Source organism: Laccaria bicolor, genomic scaffold (genome assembly GCF_000143565.1).
Source record: "Laccaria bicolor S238N-H82 LACBIscaffold_6 genomic scaffold, whole genome shotgun sequence".
Taxonomy (NCBI): Eukaryota; Fungi; Basidiomycota; class Agaricomycetes; order Agaricales; family Hydnangiaceae; genus Laccaria; species Laccaria bicolor.
This window is the reverse complement of record NW_001889877.1, coordinates 685,631-703,248: the sequence shown is the minus strand read 5'-3', so window position 1 is coordinate 703,248 and position 17,618 is coordinate 685,631. Positions and strand designations below refer to the sequence as shown.

The following is a 17,618-nucleotide window of genomic DNA, read 5'->3' as shown; positions in this document are numbered from 1 at the left end:
TGTGACTTAGCGAGAATACTACTACTGGCGGGAATTATAGAGGAAACCAAGGACATGGATGAAGACTCGGAATCGAAGACGTTCTGGGAAGGAAAAAAGACGTCATCTTTAAGTTTTGGCGCTTTGGGAAGGACCAAAAAAAATGTGATCTTTTAAGCGCCCGTGTTGCAGGTGCTTCGTTTTGGCGCCGCATTCGCTTGAAAATCTGTGCTGTTGAAGGGCGGGAGCAGGCCATCTTCGCCAGCATTTTGCTCTACTTCAAACGTGCGTCGAACCGATCTAGTGATCTTTCCTCAGTCACTCACCTTCACTCATTGTTTCGCAGAATTGACTACGAAAGTTAAAATACTGCGTGACGTCATTTTATCATCATGTTAGAATGCGGATTTCCTTTTTGCTATGGACGCTTTACGCGAATGGCGGAGCATCGATCTCGCATTGGTGCACTCCCGAAATTAACATTCAGCTCCCAATGCGCACAGCTTCTACTATGCCCTATCAGTACTTCGGCAGACCCTCTCAGTCGGCACTTTCCTGATCTCAAACTTTCCACAAAACATCTTGCCACAAAATTTGAGACAGGGCCTCCTGGGTATAATCCAACCTAACTCCACTTTTTTTCGTCAAAAAAAAACGAAGAATTGGCGAAGTTCTGTTTTTTGGCCAGTCACGGTCTGTCACGTTCATCCGCCAAAAATTGTGACATTTGTGACCGCCGACTGAGAGGGTCTGCCGAAGTACTGATATAGCATAGTATGTGGGGTCTTCGGTTCTCTCCAGGGAGATCTCCCTCCGCAGCATCGCCAAGACAAGACATGGCTAGTTCCGTGATGAGATGCTCGCATTTTTGCGGCGTAGCCGGGGCAGGCTCTTTTTAACTGTGTCCGACAGGAGGTCTGGATTTTATCCAGAGATACCTCGGGAGCTTGAGCAGACTCCAAAGAGGCTTCCGTCCATACAACTTGGATGGCGAGCGTGACAAGTTGGGCTGGGTATTTCTTCATCCATGTCATGAACTGCTCCGTGTTTGGTATGGAGTTTTGGCCGTACGAAAATGGTTGCAGATCGACAACAGCATCCGTTAGCAAGTTCGCCAAAGACAGATGCAACCATGCTTTCTACCCTCGCCTATTGATTTTTTGGGAAGCGATATGGGTTCGGAAAAATATGGACCGCCTCTCTTTCTCGGAATCTGAGTCAGGTCATCATCAACTGGATGGTTGAAATGGCAGGCAACCTACTCACCAAATTACGGTTGGAGTTGAGTGAACCTGACGAGGCTGAGGACTGAATTTCTCGAAAGTATCTTTGCGACGTTTCAATGCCTGGCTCGATGATGGCTGTAGCGCTCAGCGTTCAATCCACTCAGCTACCGCTGCCCCAAATCCTATCCGGAAAACCGCCTCCAGCATTTCACAAAAATAGTGACATGTATATCCATATGTACAGACCTACGGGATTTGATTTCCAAAAATTTCACCAATTCCAACGGCATCCTCAACATCAATTGCAATTGGTATCTAAATTGTTATCGCTCAAATTTTAATCCAACTCATCAATTTCCCGCTCGACCAAATACTCCTTATCAAAGTCCCGCTCAAGAAGCTCATCCTCAATGTCGCGCTCGAACAACTCCTCATCAAAGTCCCGTAGTGAGTACGGGGGTGGGTTTGGGTACAGGGGCGGGGGTGGGTACGGGGGCAAGGGTGTGGTCGGTCGCGGTGGTGGGGACACGGCCCGGGACGGCGGGCGACTGGCTGTGCGTCCACTACAAAATAGAGAGGTGAATAAACACAAAAACGAAGCAAAAAAAAGTAAAAAGAAAGCAAACAAAGTACGCGCCCGCCTCAAGAGCTCGAGGTCACGTTCCAAGAGCTCAACCTCTCGGGTGTATAGGTCTGCGTTGTTCCGAGCAGAGAGATCGCCGAGATCGAAGGGGATTTCGCGCTCGAACAGGTTGATATCACCGCGGTCTCGTCTGTTGTACGTATTCAACCATTCGTTAGCACCTTCATAAAAACATCGCGGTGAGTGAAGAAACTTACCGAGCATGACGTTGCTCCTGAGCACAGGCAGCAGCGACAAGGGTCGCTGCAACGAGGATGGAAGCAGCGAATCTGACCATTATGTCTGTTTTGTCGTGAGTGGATTGATAAAATTTAAGCAAAAGACTGAGAAGGGGAGGGGGAACGAGTTGCGTTCAACGAAAACTCGCAGTGATGTGGGAGTGAGACCAGCTGGAGAACCTGGATACACCGTTGGGGTTTTTATATCAGAGCTTGGAAGCAGGTTCAATGTGCGCTTAATGTGACATTCGGTGATGCAGTGGATTGGTTTCAAAGTGGGTACTATGCAACTGCAGCAAAATCCCGAAATCTGGCCATTGTCGGATTGGGCGACGAGGGACGGTGTGCGTGATGGAGCTCAATTCGTGGCGCTTGCTTCATCAGAACCAGGGGAGCAAGCAAGCAAGGGTCAATTTGAGTTTGAACGCAACATACATACGGCATCCGATATGGTTCGATGCAGTGGGCGAAACGCCGAAAGCGATATTGGCTGTAGCCAGCTCGGCGCGCGATCCTGCCAATCCAGTACTAGTGTCAACTTGCAATTGTTACAGCAAAAATTCCTATTCCGGCTCGGGCCTTGCATAGCTCCACCTGCTGCCGTTGTCACTGTCAAGTTGTCGTTGTGAAGCCGAATTTCCTGGTCCGCTTTGCAGAGGGGAACTTTCGCGGGTCTGAGCACGCAATTTGTAGTCATACAGGTAGAGGTAGAGGTATATTCCGGAGCGGTCCCAATGAGGAACAACGTGTGCGATAAAAAGCTTGCGTCCAGAAGAAATGCATCGCGCCAACATCGCGCGATGGTTACTGAGTCCGAGAGTCGATTTTTATTCAATTTAGCCAGTTTACCTGCACACACTAGAGACTAAGTATCCCATAGAACTCCGGAACAGAAATATTGATGCTGCAATGCAGATTCAAACAAACGGATTTCAACTTCTATAGGTTGAATTTCAATTCCCCGAAGCACCATAGCATGGTGATATCGTACAAGTGATCCTCATCCAGCCACGACAATACAGTCCCGCATTCGTTCATTTAAAGTACAACCCCAGTGACATCCTCCCCAACCACCTTTCCTGCTTGAAATATGGTCCACAAATGAAAGGGACCATTGCCTTCCAAAACGTGTCGTCCGTTCCACTGACCCTTTTATCCTCATTCTGCCTCTTCATCGCCACGTACTCAAACCACGGCGGATAATATCCTGCCCATGCCCAGTCAATGATCCAAAGGCGGCCATCTTCGCCCACGATGATGTTTCGAAGGTTGAGATCCTGATGTGTCAGAACGAGCGGTTCGGAATTGTCGAATAAGTCGTCCCTCGAGGGGTCATCTCGAGGCAACTTCTCGGCGTTCATCGCCATCTGTTGGCGCTTGTTGAAGAAAGCCGAGAGCTCAGAATACGATGCGAATGGACCGCGGTGAGATTGAACTTGACCAAAGATGGGGGATTCGCATATCCTGGTTCCTTGTGCGCTCAGTGGGCCAGGCGGCGTCGTAGCAGACGCTTTCAGGCAACGGAGCTGACGGACGTAGCGGCGCAATGTAAAAGCCACATGAATTTTCTGCCACGTCGAAAGAGTTGGCCAAACATGGGCTAGTGTTGGACCTGGGATGTAGTCCATAATCATTAGGAAGTCCCATTGGCGTTTCACGACGCGGCGGATGCGTGGGACGGGGATAGTCGTCTCCGCGAACAAGAGGTCGAGTACGTTCGCTTCTGAGGCATCTGCGGCGTCTTCGTCCAAGTCTTGAGAAGCCTTTGCGACGGTGCCGGGCGTCAGTTTGACAACACCGGAGTCTGGGTCTAATTTGGAACCGTTCGTTCTGAGCGCAAGAATTGTCTCATTGCTAAGCTGGTCAACGTCCGACGGCTGGAGACAACTCTGTGGTCTCTTGTCCGGTATCACGAATGTCAAAATTACGTCCAGAGCATCTGCTATTGCCCCAAGGAAGGTGTAAAACAGCCAATTTCGTGTTCCTTCAGGTGTATTCATTGAAGTTTGGGGTGAATGCGTTGGATAGTTGAGGGACTTGACTCGGAAAGTGAGTAAGTCATGAGGATATCAGTTACTTAGAAGACGAGTATTGGCCTGCTCAACAATGGCCCACCACGGCCCGATCAGCCGGCTCATTTCCTTCCTGCCCCAAGTCGTGTCCCTGACCAGTGACCTCTGCTCACCCCGACTTGACCCTCTCGCACGGAAAACTTACTAGGGTCCAATATGGGTCGGACGATTTCCCTTCCTTTCCGCCCTTTGACTTCAAGGCAAGAGCGGAATCTAATGACCTACCTGGACGATCATTTTCTTCAGATCACAAGAAACTTCAAGAAACGGTCAGTTGTTCTTTCGATCACTCATTCGAACACTCTCATACTCTCGTACTATTAGTGCAGAAACATCTTCTACGCTTCGTACCCTCCACGCTTACCTCGAAGCTTCACGACACCTCCTGAAGATCATTCTTCAAATACCTCCAGTCGACCCATCCACCAGTCTAAGGACAGCCTACCTACTTCGTCTCACAGGAGATGTTCTGAGCTCCATTACCGGATACAGATTAACTTCAGAAAGTCCCCCCACGAATGGCCAGGCGGACGGCCCCATCGCTTCAACTGCTAATCTCGACTCTATACCACTACCGCTCGCAAGATCAGCCCTACAGGATCTCCTCGATTTCTTAGACGACCTCGACCAGGCTTGGGTTGCTGTACTCCAAGGGCAAGTTTGGGATCCAAGTTCAGGAGCGGGTGTCGATCTTGTGGTACCCATCGACTCCTCGAATGTCAAGTCTACGCCCCCGAGTCAAACTGACGTTGCACGGCTGCGCAGCTTGTTGATCGGTGGACAGTCCGCGATCGAGGAATGGCTTAGTGAGGAAAGACTGACACGAGGTGGAGAAGAGGAGGAAGACGATTTGTCGGCGACGCTTGAGCGTATGGGTTTACTTGATGAATTTGATGAGCTTTTCTCGAAGACACTTGACTTTTTGGGAGGACTTGGGGGTGTGATTGTTGAACCGGGAAGCACTGTGGAGGACATGGATATAGGTTGATATTTGACTGCGCTCAGGAATAGTGATAAGCAGATAGTGACTAGTGTATTTCTATACCACGCCGCCAGTGTATTTACAGAGAAATTTTGCCGATATGTCAGATGAGCTTGAGCTGCTTTCAACTTAGGCAAACGACAAGGATTCAAATCTCTATTCAAAATCACGATTACAAAGTGAACAAGTGGAAAAGATCCTAAGCATGAAGAAACGCGCAACGAATTGGAGGGTTGTAAAGACGTCGCTATCTATGTGCTCTTGACCACGATAAATTGCGTTGGCCTTGATCGCATGTCACCGATTTCCTGATCTGCCTTGTTGAACGAAGCATTTCAGAGATAGGTGTTGACGTAAGGCCTGAAAGTGCAGTGTGGCCACAGCATTTCCCATCTTTTTCTGCGGAACGCAGAGAAGTCCGCCAACATACTCGCAGAACTCGCAGGCAACAATCAGAGGGCCGGAGAGAACTGCTTTTACAAGGGCTGCAGGGGGTAAGAATTAGGGCAGTGACGATCCACACAAGGAGAAAGTTTTGGATTATCATTCATTGGTCCATGTCCTCGCAAACTGGATAGGTCTGAGTGGAAGCCAGAAATTCCGGATAGAGTTTGCTCAAGGGCATCGGAGCGAAGGGTCACTTAGAAAGTAACCATGGGGTGGGTTGGGTGAGATCCCGAGCTGCCGCACGGTGCAAATTGTGTCTGCCGAAAAATCCTTTCCTGGGTTTTTACGGTGAGGCAGATCATGTTCACGCTAAGATCGTTTGCCAGTTTTGAGAAAACCTAGACTGGGACTTCAAAAGGGGTTATTAGACATAGATGAGGGGCTGAAGAGCAGACAGAAGGAATACGTTTGTAGGCCAGAATGATTGAACGACTTTCTTGATAGTTTCAGGCTCATTGCCAAAGTTGGTACTCGAAGGTCATGATCAAGTCGCGGGGTCATGTTCGGAAAGCCACCTCAGTCTCAGTCGATCGTCGCGTCGAAGTTTTGTAGAAAGTCGCAGAGCAACCGTAAAAAGTGAGAACCAACATCTTGGCATGTGGTCGGAAGCCGATGAAGAACTTGCAGCCAAATTCAAACAAATCTCAACGACCACTGCTACACCACGACATAGCGTCAAATTCACCACTTCCTAAATTTCCACCAGCCAAAATTCCATTGAACCCAGATTCGCGATAGGTGGACATCATCAAGCGGACTGTCCGACTGCCAAAACACCATTGAAGAAGAGTCACTCGGGTGGAAAGGTGGGCAACAGTCAACTGGTCGGTCCTATCTTACACGCTCCTTAGCCTGATAAAACTCAGCAAGGAGGGCGGGACTTACAGGGAACTCAACGGATTGTTCGCCCCCTTCATATCTTTCGCTTCAGGTGGAGATGAAACGCTTGCACCGTGCTTGTGCATGCGCGCATGGCCGCTTTGAAGGGCGGAAGCTGGACACTTGCTGGGAGTCATTCAACGATTGAGGACGAGGGATGGCAGTCTTAACAGCCATGGCCCCGGCTAAGGATGGCGAACCGCGATTCAACCCTTCAATGTCGTCTTCTGGGAACCGGACATTTTTTGGCGATATTTCAACGATCGAGCTCAACGACACATTTTGCCACTTTCCAGACAACCATCGCCTTCCCCAGCAGTGGCGAGCCACACTTCGCCCTCTAAAGGTCGTCTTCCATTTGCTGGGCATTTGTTGGTGGTCATTCGACGATCGAGGACTCAGAATGCCCACTTTTTTCAATCAGCCATCGCCTTCACCAGCAGCGGCGAACTTCCCTTCACCCCTTTGACCTTGTCCTCCACCGTTCTACACATGCCCATCATTGTCGGGAGCTATGATCAACGCCGCCCTCTATCCCAGCAAAACCAGTGGACCGATAGCCTGGAGCTGTGATGCTTGAATAAATTTCACAAGAGCATCTGCCCGATCCTAGTGCCCCGATTCGTCGGCTTCCACGAACCAAATGATTTGCTTTTCGACGGAGGCTGCTATATCGAGCAAGCTTGCAGATCGGGATCCAATGATCAGCGCGATGTCTAGAACATCGGTGAACCTGAAATTTCGAGCAGTAGAGCTGAAGGAGTCAAGCCATGCCCATAGGAAGCCATTCGAATGTGAAACCGTTATATGTCGACTTGCGAATTACCAATGTTGGCCGATTGGCCAGAATCTCGTCAACGACCAGCATCTCTTCCCTTCCTCTTCAAATCCGATGCCTAGCATGAGGAGCAAAAGGTGTCCAGCTGATCTCGGAGTGCAGGCATTGGCTGTGCTTCACCGTCGGCTACATCAAGAAAGGAGATCCTCCTCTCAAACTTGTCTTGTGGTTGATCATCTCTTGACTCCGGAGTGACGTTCTCTATCCATGTGGATGAGCCGCGACTTCAAACCTATCCGACGCACGGCTGTAGCGGTGCCGCAGTGTCGGTGATGGTGTTGAAGCATCTTAAGCTGCTGCTCCCAGTTTCGTCAATGGTAAACTTGTACGCCTTCGCAGCCAGCTGGTCAGGGGGTAAACAAACCAAGAGAACCAATAGGCATGCCCACCAGGTTTTCAAGTCGCCCTGCATCCTGACTCGGTTAGCTTCCCTCAAGATCAACTGAACCACCCTTGAACCATGTCTGAAAGGTCAAGAAATGACGAAAGATGTATGGATGTTGGAAGTCGAAGGTTAGTTGGTGATGATCCCGGCGAAGGTTGACTTTCTCTCACACATTTGCCATTTACAGCAGCCCGCGCCTACCTTTCTTAGTGAGCCTCGAGCTCGAGCACTTGAACGCCAGCTCTTCAATGCACGTCGTACGTCTGGACTCCCTCCATCCCTTTTTCGCCGCCCAGCCCTCCAATTCAGATCTGGATGAAGTGAATTGTCAGGCGCGAAGGCAAATTTCCATGCTACCGGAACTAGGGCTGGCCAGGGACACCGTTTTCAAACTCCACGGCAACCCAATTACCTCAAACCTCTCCAGTTCCCCGTTTCTGTGATCGGTTGCCTCCGATCTGGACCTCTGCGCCCCAAAAGGAGGACGGTATATAAAGACGTGTCATACCTTTTTGTTGCTCGTTCGGTTTCTTGCCATAGCCCTACCACCACCACCACCACCACCACCACCACCCACCCACCAGCAATTTTTTTGGCTCCTCCGCCCTCTTCAGCACGTACACTCTATCTACACAAAAATAAATGTCTCTCTCGCAACTCCATTTGCCCTCCTTCACGGTTGTCCTGACTTCGGACCACGGCTCCACGATTCTAAGAGATTATCAACGAGCGCAAAGTCGCGAAATTCAAATCCCCATTTTTAGACCAGAGGACGACGGTCTATTGGTATGCCCACATCGCCGCAGCTGTAGCGTACTCTTCTCTGAGCTTCTCGCTTGCAGGACACGATGGACATGCGAACGCCGACAGGTTTTATTGTCTATAGATGCGAGTACGCGGTGAGTCTTCTCATTCCTTTGGCCACTTTCGCGTGCTTACTGAGCCATTTGTCTAGCGTGACCAAGATACCGCGACCCTCTTTGGAGATGATGTCCAGACGGCGGATCCGAAAGGTTCCTTTTGGGTACGGACGTCGAATTGGTTATGACACGTTCAACGTTTGATGTACTCATCACACCACTTTCAGCGTCGATTAAAGGTGTTTTGCAAGGGTTTGGGACGCAAGTAGATTCATGTTCAAGTCGAAGTTCATCGGACGTGGTCGTGGATGAGTGCCGATTTGTCTTCCCGCCTTTCTATCTTGTTCTTGTGCATCGCTATCTTATCATTGCTATCTTCGTTGTCATCGAAAAAAACCGACCCTCACGTTCATTCAATTCACCTAATCTGTTCATAGTTTAGCACCGTCCTCCTGCAATCACTAGCTTTTGTCAAATGTCCTTGAAGTGTTTTTTGTTCTCATTGGATTCTGCAGTTAAGGTCGGTCGCTTGTTTGACTGCTTGCCAAAAATTGCGACATCTTTCGGCAATGTCGATTTGACGCAAAGAAACATTGAAGTGGTCGTGAATACTCACTCTGTCAGCGCATTGATCAATGCTCTAGCTAGGACCCATTGGATGACAAGGTCTTCCGCTACAGGTTTGAGAGATAGTCACACGTTTGCGGTTTGATGTTTTCGAGTGATTGCAAGTGTCATCACAAAAGACTGAAGTTCAGGCGATTTGTCTTCGTTGCGACGTACATTCCAGGCACTCTTCCTCTGATTGACTTTCATACAATGGTTGAGGCTTGAAAGTTCTTGTTTTTCATCATTGACATTGCTTGCAATCTTCGTGTGGTCTTCGATAATGGTTGAATGGCTTCTGTTCTTCATGAGTCAAAGTTGACGCCCTTCATCTCCCGCAGCGTGTTGGTTTCAGTCTGTACAAAAATCATGATCATATTTTTGGTCCAAAAGATTAAAAGGTAGAAAGTCCATGCACGACTTGATTAATTCGGTTGACTGATGCATGCTGGGCCGAATGAAAGGAAATAAAGAGAAGAATGCGGATCGCCTCCCGTTTCCATGAGGAGCAAGGTAGAGGCAGGGAGACATTGCAGAAAGAGACTGGGCGCTTCAAGCTACCTGGAAGAATTGACCAGTGTAGGGCACCCAGTAGAGCGTTGGACATGGAGAAGTTGGGGATAAAGTCCTGCTTGTGTGATCCGAAGAGGCTGTGTTGGGTCGAGTCATATATAGCCTATAGGTCGCACAGACGACTCATCGTGAGAGGGCAGCTTGAAAACGCATTCATCGGCGACGTTGAGGTATTTAACATTGTAAACCCAAGCCAAGATCCAAAGTAGGCCAGAGCGAAGCCCTTCAATGGCTGCTTGTTGGGGCTCCATGTGACGGCGTCTAATTTTTCAGTGCGTGTTTCTGGAATCGTTGGACAGCTACACCTTTATCCAGTCCTAAGATTGAAGACCAGCCATCGCGAATTGTGGCCTTCGCTGACGTTAAGGGACACAAAATCTTCTGTACTTAGATGAAGGTAAGAGGTAAGTGCGAAAAAAACATATGCACACACAGAGGTTGCCTATTTTCAGCGATATTCCAATTTTTTCCAACAAAACACATTCAGAAGAGTTGGCCCACGTAAGAATCCTTCCGATCTGAAGATATCTTCCTGATATTACATTCCTCGTAACAGGTCGTGCCCCGATGTCATTTCGTCCAAAATCTCAGGACAATAAAGACACCCTGGCCAGGGAGAGTAGGCTACGCGTTCTTGGCGACAAGAAAGAAGCGCTTCAATTCGAAAGGGAGGCCCTGGTGTCTAAGCTTGAGAAGCTTGACTACAAAATTATCCAGGCTCAAGGCGAATATGGAGCCCTCTACAACGAGACGGCGCCCATTCTAAACCTTCCAATTGAAATACTCTGTCGCATGTTCGAAGCAGCACATAACACGTCTTTCGCTGAGGGGATTCCAAACAACCCACTCATAGAAGTCACTATCTCCCATATTTGCAGAAGATGGCGATCCATCGCGTTGTCCTTTCCATTACTTTGGTCGATGTTCCGCCATGATGCTTCTAAATTGCCAGAACGTATCCCGGTTGATCGATTAGTTACATATCTGGAACGGTCGGGCTCACGTCTTCTCGACCTCCATTTCGCATTTGCCGACTCCGTCTTAGGCGAGGGATCACTTACATTGTTCAATTCCATGCTTGAGAGCACGATACCACACGTTGCGCGTTGGGGGCGATTCTCCCTCTTTTCCTACGGGGACGTCCCAATCCTTGCCTTCTGTGACAGGTTACAACACTTGGAAGCTCCCAACCTTGAATACTTTACGATGTGTCCTGGCATTACAGCAAGTATCGTTTTCGATGGACTCCAAGATGGACTCTTTCCTTCAGTGTTTTTAGGTGGTGCACCAAAGCTTTTCTACCTTCGACTGGATCCAACCTGCCCATCCAAGTACCTCCCCCCCTTCTCCAACGTCACAGTGCTTCGGCTCGAGGATGATAGCCTTGATTTAAATGATTGGGACCTTGGGAGTTACAGCACATTCCTCGAAATTCTTGCCCTACCATCGTTAACCAGTTTGTCAATTGTTGGGCGACAGTTCAGCGAGCCTTACTCGCCGCATTCTTCCAAGATCACCATGAATAATCTAAAGCATCTCCGCTATGGCGCCGACGATCACCTTCTTGGCCATTTCCTCCCATTCCTGTTCGCGCCGTTGCTTGAGACGCTGATACTCAGCAACACAGAACTTCCATTGCCACCCAGCCCCTTTCCTAAATTTATGCGGCCATTTTCCAAGCTACATTCTTTGGAGCTGATCAATTGCATAGACAATGACATTGAGTTCTTCACGTCCTTCGCAGCGCTCACCCCACATATCACCAACCTCACGATCGTAGACAGTTCATCGTCTGAGAGCCTATTTGAGTACATGGCGGAGCAACTCAACGAGGAGGGAACCACACTTTGGCCGAATGTAAAGATTTTGACTGGCATTTTGCTCCACGAAGACAGTCTCGACCATTACACCAGCTTCGCGAAAATGTTCAAAGACCCAGTAATCATTTGCACTAGCGCTTCTTTTGCTAATGACTGGAGATCTACGGATCCTGAGGGTTATGAGCTATTACAGTCGGTCTGTATACTGGAGCAAATGCCTGCTGGGAAGAGGTTAGTTTCGTGGCCGCCGGGCGTCGATGTTCCAGTGGAGGATGGTTTCTTCACCATAGAATTCTAAAAGTTACCCACCAATATCTCGAGTATCCTTGTTTTCTCAGATGTTTTCAATGCCAGGGATGCGAACAATTAGGTTATCACGTCGCGGTTTGCGATTGACTCATTGAGTTTTTGGCATCAACATTTCGCCGTTCGTCAACATAAGTACCAGCAGATTCTGATGCATGGAAATTGATATCCTGTGACAGATTGCGCTCACGATGCCTGCCCATTTTTTTTTTTCAGAGTCCTGAGGTTGGGGTGGTAAAAGTTTCTCGACTTCATGAACAATTTAAAAACAAAGTATCAGTTGCTGCCGGTGGAGCCAGAAACTGCAGCCATAATTCACTGTCGGAGCGCTGAAGCGCTGACTTCAAACTGATGATGCCGGCACACTTTTTAACGACACGCCTCGGCTTCCATATGTTCCTAATCTGTAAAACCGCTCACGATGCGTCGTATTACAGTGTTGTGGAATCATCATTTCATGTGTTTGCGGAAGGTGGCGTGCTATCGCCTTGTCCTCCTGGCTGGTATGGTCAACACTTCGACAAGATGCTATTGAGATTGGCGGGTCGGATTCGAAAGGGATCTAGGATATTCGATATCGAGCTTCAGATTCGGGTTTACAAGAATCAAGAATTGTGTAAGTCCTTGCTGGAGCTACTTTACTATGTATGGTTGTCAATGGAGTCGTTTATGATCAGTCTTAGATACAACTCTCACTACTTGACGGGTATGTTATGAAGGATCCTTCATTGATCCTTCAAGTGCAAGGTTCCATCATGCCAGCACGAACCCAACGGCAACGGCCATGAAAGCGACCAGCGAGCTCGTCGATAGAGCAGACGCGCCGCTGCCCTTAGCGGGAGCTGAAGTAGCTGGCGTAGATGCAAGACTGGTCATTGGAGGAGCGGTGACAGTAGAAGCGGCTTTACCGCTCGAAATGGACAGAGTGCTCGAAATGGGCAGAGGAGCAGCAGTGTAAAGGTGTGCCCCGCTAGGAACAGGGCCAACCGGTGCTGAGGCGGATGCACCAATGCCAACTAAACCTCCTTCACCTTGCTATATGACCGATTGATTGAGGTGAGAAAGTGCCGATATTCGGGCGGTGAGGATGCTTACGTTGGGGGTGCCCTTGAATGCTTTGGCGTTGGCCTGGAACGCTGCGAAGGTGTTGTCGCCTGTTGCGGGTGCGTTGATAGCTCCAATCATTCCTTGAAGGCGGGGGGCGAGGGGTAAGCTAAACCTGACCATCCCATGGGGAATGAACATACCAGATGAGCAATGAAAACTGGGTAAAATCTGCTTGCAGTAGAACCAAATAGCTAATTCGACGTGAGGATGATCACCAGTAAACTCAGAAAGATTTGCGTACGCTTAGAGTCATCCGTGATCGTCAAATTCCACTCAGGCGTTGCGGAGAGAGGAGGACTGGCAGGTATGAAAACCCAACCGGAATCGAATCCTCCAGGACGGGGATTGCACGGATCGGAAAACGTTGATTGAGTGACGGTGTGGTTTCCTGGCCTGAGCGTGCAATTCATTGGGTACCAGATTGAAGAAGATGAAAACGATTACCTACGCTCCAGAAAAGCGGAAAGTAATGACAGTGCCGTTGGTCGCTTTGAAATTATTGGGAGCGTATTGGAAGATACCTCCCCCCGAAGTTGGCGCTGAGCCCACTACGACCACCTTGTTGCATGGTTTGAGTTCAGTGTACTCGACTCGGTAGGAAGGATCTGAGCCAAACTTACAGTTTGAGCAAAAGCCGCAGAGGCTAGAGCTAACGCGGTGAGGCCGATAGTGAACAGCATTTTCTTTCGGGAAAGTTACTGCAACGGAGAGGAAGTATCAAGACTATTTCAATCAAGAACTGTGAGAACGTGAAACGAATGCGATCGTTTTTTCGCATCTTCCAGGAACGTGGTTCAATAGATTCACGACGAAAGGACTTTCTTAATTCGGTACAAACTGATGTCGACGCCCTGAGGAGAATAATCCTGAAGCCTGATCTAGGGATTAAACTATCCAGAAACCCCCCTTTCCACGTGAAACCCCAAGGTTTCTATCCAACCACTTCAGAAACCTGGGGTACCACAAGCAATCACTGATGGCCGATGGTCAAAATATTTGAGGTCCGACTTCCCTCGAGGCTCGGCAGTGGCCCTCCAACATTCCGTTTGGGCATTCAGACAGCCCATTCCCGCGCCTCAACCCCAGTGAAAATTGACCCTGTGCAGATCGGGTTTCTCCGGATCAAATCGATATATTTGCCAATTTCCGGCCATCTCCCCTGTTCAGATCGGGCTCCACCGATCCATTTGGCCATTTTTTAGGGTCGATTTTCACTGGGCCTCAACTATGGTAAGAACTTTTGAATTCCCTCGCAATTCCAGTTTCAATTGAGTGACTAGATCTCTCCATTAAGAGCCCAAATGGTCCAAGGTTTGCATCTCCCTATTTTCCATTTCTCTCCTCATTTGACATCGTTTCGGATGATTATGTCACATGTAAAATTCAAAGACCGACTTGTCCAGCACTGCTTAATTCATCTCCGACATAGGGTTTCTATAAATACTTCTTTGGGTTGATGATGGGGGGGTTCTACCCGACAACGAGAAATCCTAGGGTTTCTGCCGGAAAGGGGGTTTCTGAGTAGATTGATCCCTGATCTAGCCTGATACGTAAGTGTTACACACGTGCAAATGGAGTGGAGTTACTCACGCTGTTTGTCGAAAGGTTGAGGACCGTAAACTCCGTGAGGCATTTTCAAAGGAAGGATATGTCCCTGCAGCACGGTGAAGTCAGTGCACTTTGGATGAATGTTGAGTCAGGTTCTGGGGTAGGATGTGTGAAAATTTCGCATATAGAGTAAACCCATACATACGGTATACCTCTACATAAGTACCTTCAACGGTGTTCTCGGAAACAGATCTTGCATTATACCGCCCGACTGAAGGAGCGCTGGGATTGACAGCTCGACAATCTCATCAGAACGATGGCGACAGCCGGCCAGATTTGATACCTTGGCAATGTTATCCTCAGATGACGCAATGTCGTTGAGTAAGGGGAATGAGAAGAACACACCACTTGGTGGTCCGACAAGAGGCGGCGATGTTCATCGTTGCCCGATCGTCACCTCTCTACTGACTAATCTGAGTAAATTTCGTTGGTTGGAGGCGGGTACCATATCAGCCTATTTTTTGGGCACTGATGGCAATGCCGAAGGTGTAATCGGGCCTCAGTGACTTTGCAATCCTTCACAGAAACGCGAAGCAGCATTGCTGAGTGTTCGCTGAAGTTGGACGTCAATGGAAAGTTGTACTTGACATCGTTAAAAGGTATTTACCTGACACTGCAGCCCTGGCCAACGCTGCTCGCCAGGCAGAGGCATCATCATGGGACGGAGTGACGGGGGTCGATAATTGAAGTACATACTGTCTCATGAGTGGAAAAAAATCAGGCTGAAAGGCTACCTAGCGGCTTGAATCGATGGGTACACTTTTTTCTCCTGAATGGTCCTTGTCACTTCTCAACAGCATCAATGCGATTAACGCGGTCATCCTCCATTCCATTACTGTACGTGGACATTGCTCCATGTCGGCTCGTAGCGATAAATGTATGGACTGCCGGCTCTGTTTCTCTCCCACCAGCGTAACCGAAATTGAAGTTCCAGCAAAGAAAAACGGGACTTTCGTCGAGCGCTAAGACATCCAAGGGTCCATTTCAGCACTTCTTGGGCACAATACCAGACCGTAGGAAGGTGTTCGGTGGTTTGCAATTTGACATGAGTGCGCTGAAAAACGTCGTCAAGAAATGCAGTTTTTATAGCAAGACTATTTGTACATGTTGTTCAAGGGCGTTAAAAATTTCGATTTGCACTGGTGACTGTTCTTAAAAAGAACAGCTCCAATTAACAGCACCCAGGAGTCTTATATATCCCCTTCTTCCTAGATTTCTTTCTTCGGCTAGACCTGTATCTCTACCACCATCATGTCGCCACCACCATCCAGCGGAAAGGACTCTGGCACAGCTCGAATTTTGGGCTCAGGGACATCTGGTCAGTCGCACCACTAAGTCATCGGTGTCATTGCTTACGGCGGCTACAGGGATTGCTGAGCTGCTCATCTTCCACCCTGTTGATACCGTAGCCAAACGATTGATGAGCAACAAGAACAAGGTTTGTCGTTCTCATGCCTATAAGGGAAGCGCAATTGAACTTTTTACTTCCACAACGCACAGGTCTCGTTCTCGACCTTGTCACCCATAATCTTCAGGGACCACGCATCTGCACCATTGGCCCGCAAGTTCCTGTCTCTCTTCCCTGGGCTAGGCTACGCAGCAGGCTACAAAGTCGCTCAGCGTGTGTACAAGTTTGGCGGGCAACCTTGGTTCAACGACCTCATCAACAAGCACTACAAGTCGAATTTCACGAACACCTTTGGCGAGCGGAAGGGAAAGATGATGATGCAGGCTACTGCCGGATCGTACGCGCGCCTCTTCTCCTTGCTTCTCAACTAATTCCCTCGGCCGATAGCTTGACTGGAATCGGAGAAGTCGTAAGCGCCCTCCCTGTGATTGATGGTACAGTAATGACGATGGTAATAGGTCCTCCTTCCGCTTGACGCACTCAAAATCAAACGCCAAGTCAACCCAGAAGCGTTCCGTGGCCGCGGTTTTGTCCGCATCTTCATGGAGGAGGGCACCACGCTGTATCGCGGCTGGGGATGGACAATGGCCAGAAACGCCCCTGGTTCTTTCGCTGTACATCTTTCTTTCTGTGTCACCAGGCATATGACGTGCTAATTGCCCCCTAGCTCTTCGGTGCCTCAGCCGTGACGAAAGAATACGTCCTCGGCGTAACTGATTACTCCCGCGCAACATGGACGCAAAACTTCATTGCTTCTATTGCTGGTGCCGTAGCCAGGTCAATATCCCTCTTTCCCGTTCCATACATTCCCAAAACTGACTGATATAATACAATAACAGTATAACGATTGCTGCCCCTCTGGACACCGTCAAAACTCGCATTCAAAATGCCAACTTTGAGCGCAAAGTCAGCGGCATACAGGTCGTCAAGGAGCTCGTGAAAAATGAGGGTCCTACAGCCTTTTTCAAGGGGTTGACTCCCAAGGTTGGATCTCCTCTCCTTCCCTATTGACGACGGCTGACACATGCACGCGCTATTCGTAGATCCTAGTGGTGGGCCCGAAATTGGTGTTCAGCTATACCCTTGCGCAATCGCTGATACCACTGTTCTCCAAATACGTTTAAGCCCTCCCCTCAACACTCCTATCTCGAATCGCTCAAAATCACCCCCATGGATATATGACCCCCTCAAAAATATGGAAGTTTGGATCCTTTACCTGCCCCCATATAGATATGGATCCTTTGCCACACCCCACCCCCACCAGTTAATCAACTCCACCCACCCATGATACTGACGTTAATGCACACTGTAATACTCACTCATTTGAACTAGTACTTATCTTTATACAATCCCCCTACTCTGCCTCGTGGTTGTTCTGCGTCTTTGCTGTAACACTCAAGGCGGCAAGATTTTAGAATCTTGCGTCAAGGCGAAGAGTCGCCGAAGACCCACATCAAGTTTACCAACATCTTCAATGCGACTCGCAATCGCCTCCAAGGGTACGGTCGTGCAACTTTGGTCTTTCATAATACTTACCTTCTTCTTTCAAGATGGCTGCTTCATTGATCCCTTCCTCTACGCAGACGTCAGCCATACCCTTCTCAAAAGTAGGTTTATAAGTGGAACCAGGCTCACGAACCTTCTGGAAACGTCCTAAGCCT

At 48.9% G+C, this 17,618-nt stretch overlaps 9 protein-coding genes across 9 annotated transcripts; 5 read left to right on the top strand and 4 right to left on the bottom strand.

The window, feature by feature from the left end:
• Positions 1-1,542: 1,542 nt before the first annotated feature.
• Positions 1,543-2,125, bottom strand: LACBIDRAFT_315576 (uncharacterized protein; the record flags this gene model as incomplete). Its single annotated transcript, XM_001878051.1, has 3 exons — positions 1,543-1,768; positions 1,832-1,978; positions 2,046-2,125. 3 exons carry the CDS (start codon positions 2,123-2,125, stop codon positions 1,543-1,545), a joined length of 453 nt encoding a protein of 150 aa, XP_001878086.1.
• An 806-nt stretch (positions 2,126-2,931) lies between these two features.
• Positions 2,932-4,066, bottom strand: LACBIDRAFT_293285 (uncharacterized protein; the record flags this gene model as incomplete). Its single annotated transcript, XM_001878050.1, has 2 exons — positions 2,932-2,970; positions 3,215-4,066. The coding sequence occupies 2 exons, from the start codon at positions 4,064-4,066 to the stop codon at positions 2,932-2,934; spliced, it is 891 nt and encodes a 296-aa protein (XP_001878085.1).
• Positions 4,067-4,294: 228 nt separating this feature from the next.
• On the top strand, positions 4,295-5,126 carry LACBIDRAFT_315574 (uncharacterized protein; the record flags this gene model as incomplete). Its single annotated transcript, XM_001878395.1, has 2 exons — positions 4,295-4,407; positions 4,463-5,126. The coding sequence occupies 2 exons, from the start codon at positions 4,295-4,297 to the stop codon at positions 5,124-5,126; spliced, it is 777 nt and encodes a 258-aa protein (XP_001878430.1).
• A 1,740-nt stretch (positions 5,127-6,866) lies between these two features.
• Positions 6,867-7,696, bottom strand: LACBIDRAFT_324672 (uncharacterized protein; the record flags this gene model as incomplete). Its single annotated transcript, XM_001878049.1, has 4 exons — positions 6,867-6,932; positions 6,970-7,021; positions 7,087-7,179; positions 7,530-7,696. 4 exons carry the CDS (start codon positions 7,694-7,696, stop codon positions 6,867-6,869), a joined length of 378 nt encoding a protein of 125 aa, XP_001878084.1.
• Positions 7,697-8,311: 615 nt separating this feature from the next.
• Positions 8,312-8,971, top strand: LACBIDRAFT_315573 (uncharacterized protein; the record flags this gene model as incomplete). The annotated part of the gene is made up of 4 exons (XM_001878394.1): positions 8,312-8,455; positions 8,512-8,568; positions 8,625-8,682; positions 8,757-8,971. 4 exons carry the CDS (start codon positions 8,312-8,314, stop codon positions 8,969-8,971), a joined length of 474 nt encoding a protein of 157 aa, XP_001878429.1.
• A 643-nt stretch (positions 8,972-9,614) lies between these two features.
• Positions 9,615-11,826, top strand: LACBIDRAFT_324671 (uncharacterized protein; the record flags this gene model as incomplete). The annotated part of the gene is made up of 3 exons (XM_001878393.1): positions 9,615-9,913; positions 10,024-10,091; positions 10,265-11,826. 3 exons carry the CDS (start codon positions 9,615-9,617, stop codon positions 11,824-11,826), a joined length of 1,929 nt encoding a protein of 642 aa, XP_001878428.1.
• A 761-nt stretch (positions 11,827-12,587) lies between these two features.
• LACBIDRAFT_315571 (uncharacterized protein) lies at positions 12,588-13,621 on the bottom strand (the record flags this gene model as incomplete). The annotated part of the gene is made up of 6 exons (XM_001878048.1): positions 12,588-12,869; positions 12,930-13,021; positions 13,082-13,132; positions 13,183-13,334; positions 13,390-13,499; positions 13,562-13,621. The coding sequence occupies 6 exons, from the start codon at positions 13,619-13,621 to the stop codon at positions 12,588-12,590; spliced, it is 747 nt and encodes a 248-aa protein (XP_001878083.1).
• A 1,678-nt stretch (positions 13,622-15,299) lies between these two features.
• LACBIDRAFT_315569 (uncharacterized protein) lies at positions 15,300-15,515 on the top strand (the record flags this gene model as incomplete). Its single annotated transcript, XM_001878392.1, has 1 exon — positions 15,300-15,515. One exon carries the CDS (start codon positions 15,300-15,302, stop codon positions 15,513-15,515), a length of 216 nt encoding a protein of 71 aa, XP_001878427.1.
• A 285-nt stretch (positions 15,516-15,800) lies between these two features.
• Positions 15,801-17,081, top strand: LACBIDRAFT_319670 (uncharacterized protein; the record flags this gene model as incomplete). The annotated part of the gene is made up of 8 exons (XM_001878391.1): positions 15,801-15,867; positions 15,917-15,987; positions 16,050-16,294; positions 16,345-16,366; positions 16,416-16,571; positions 16,625-16,734; positions 16,797-16,941; positions 17,001-17,081. 8 exons carry the CDS (start codon positions 15,801-15,803, stop codon positions 17,079-17,081), a joined length of 897 nt encoding a protein of 298 aa, XP_001878426.1.
• Between the last annotated feature and the right edge of the window lie 537 nt (positions 17,082-17,618).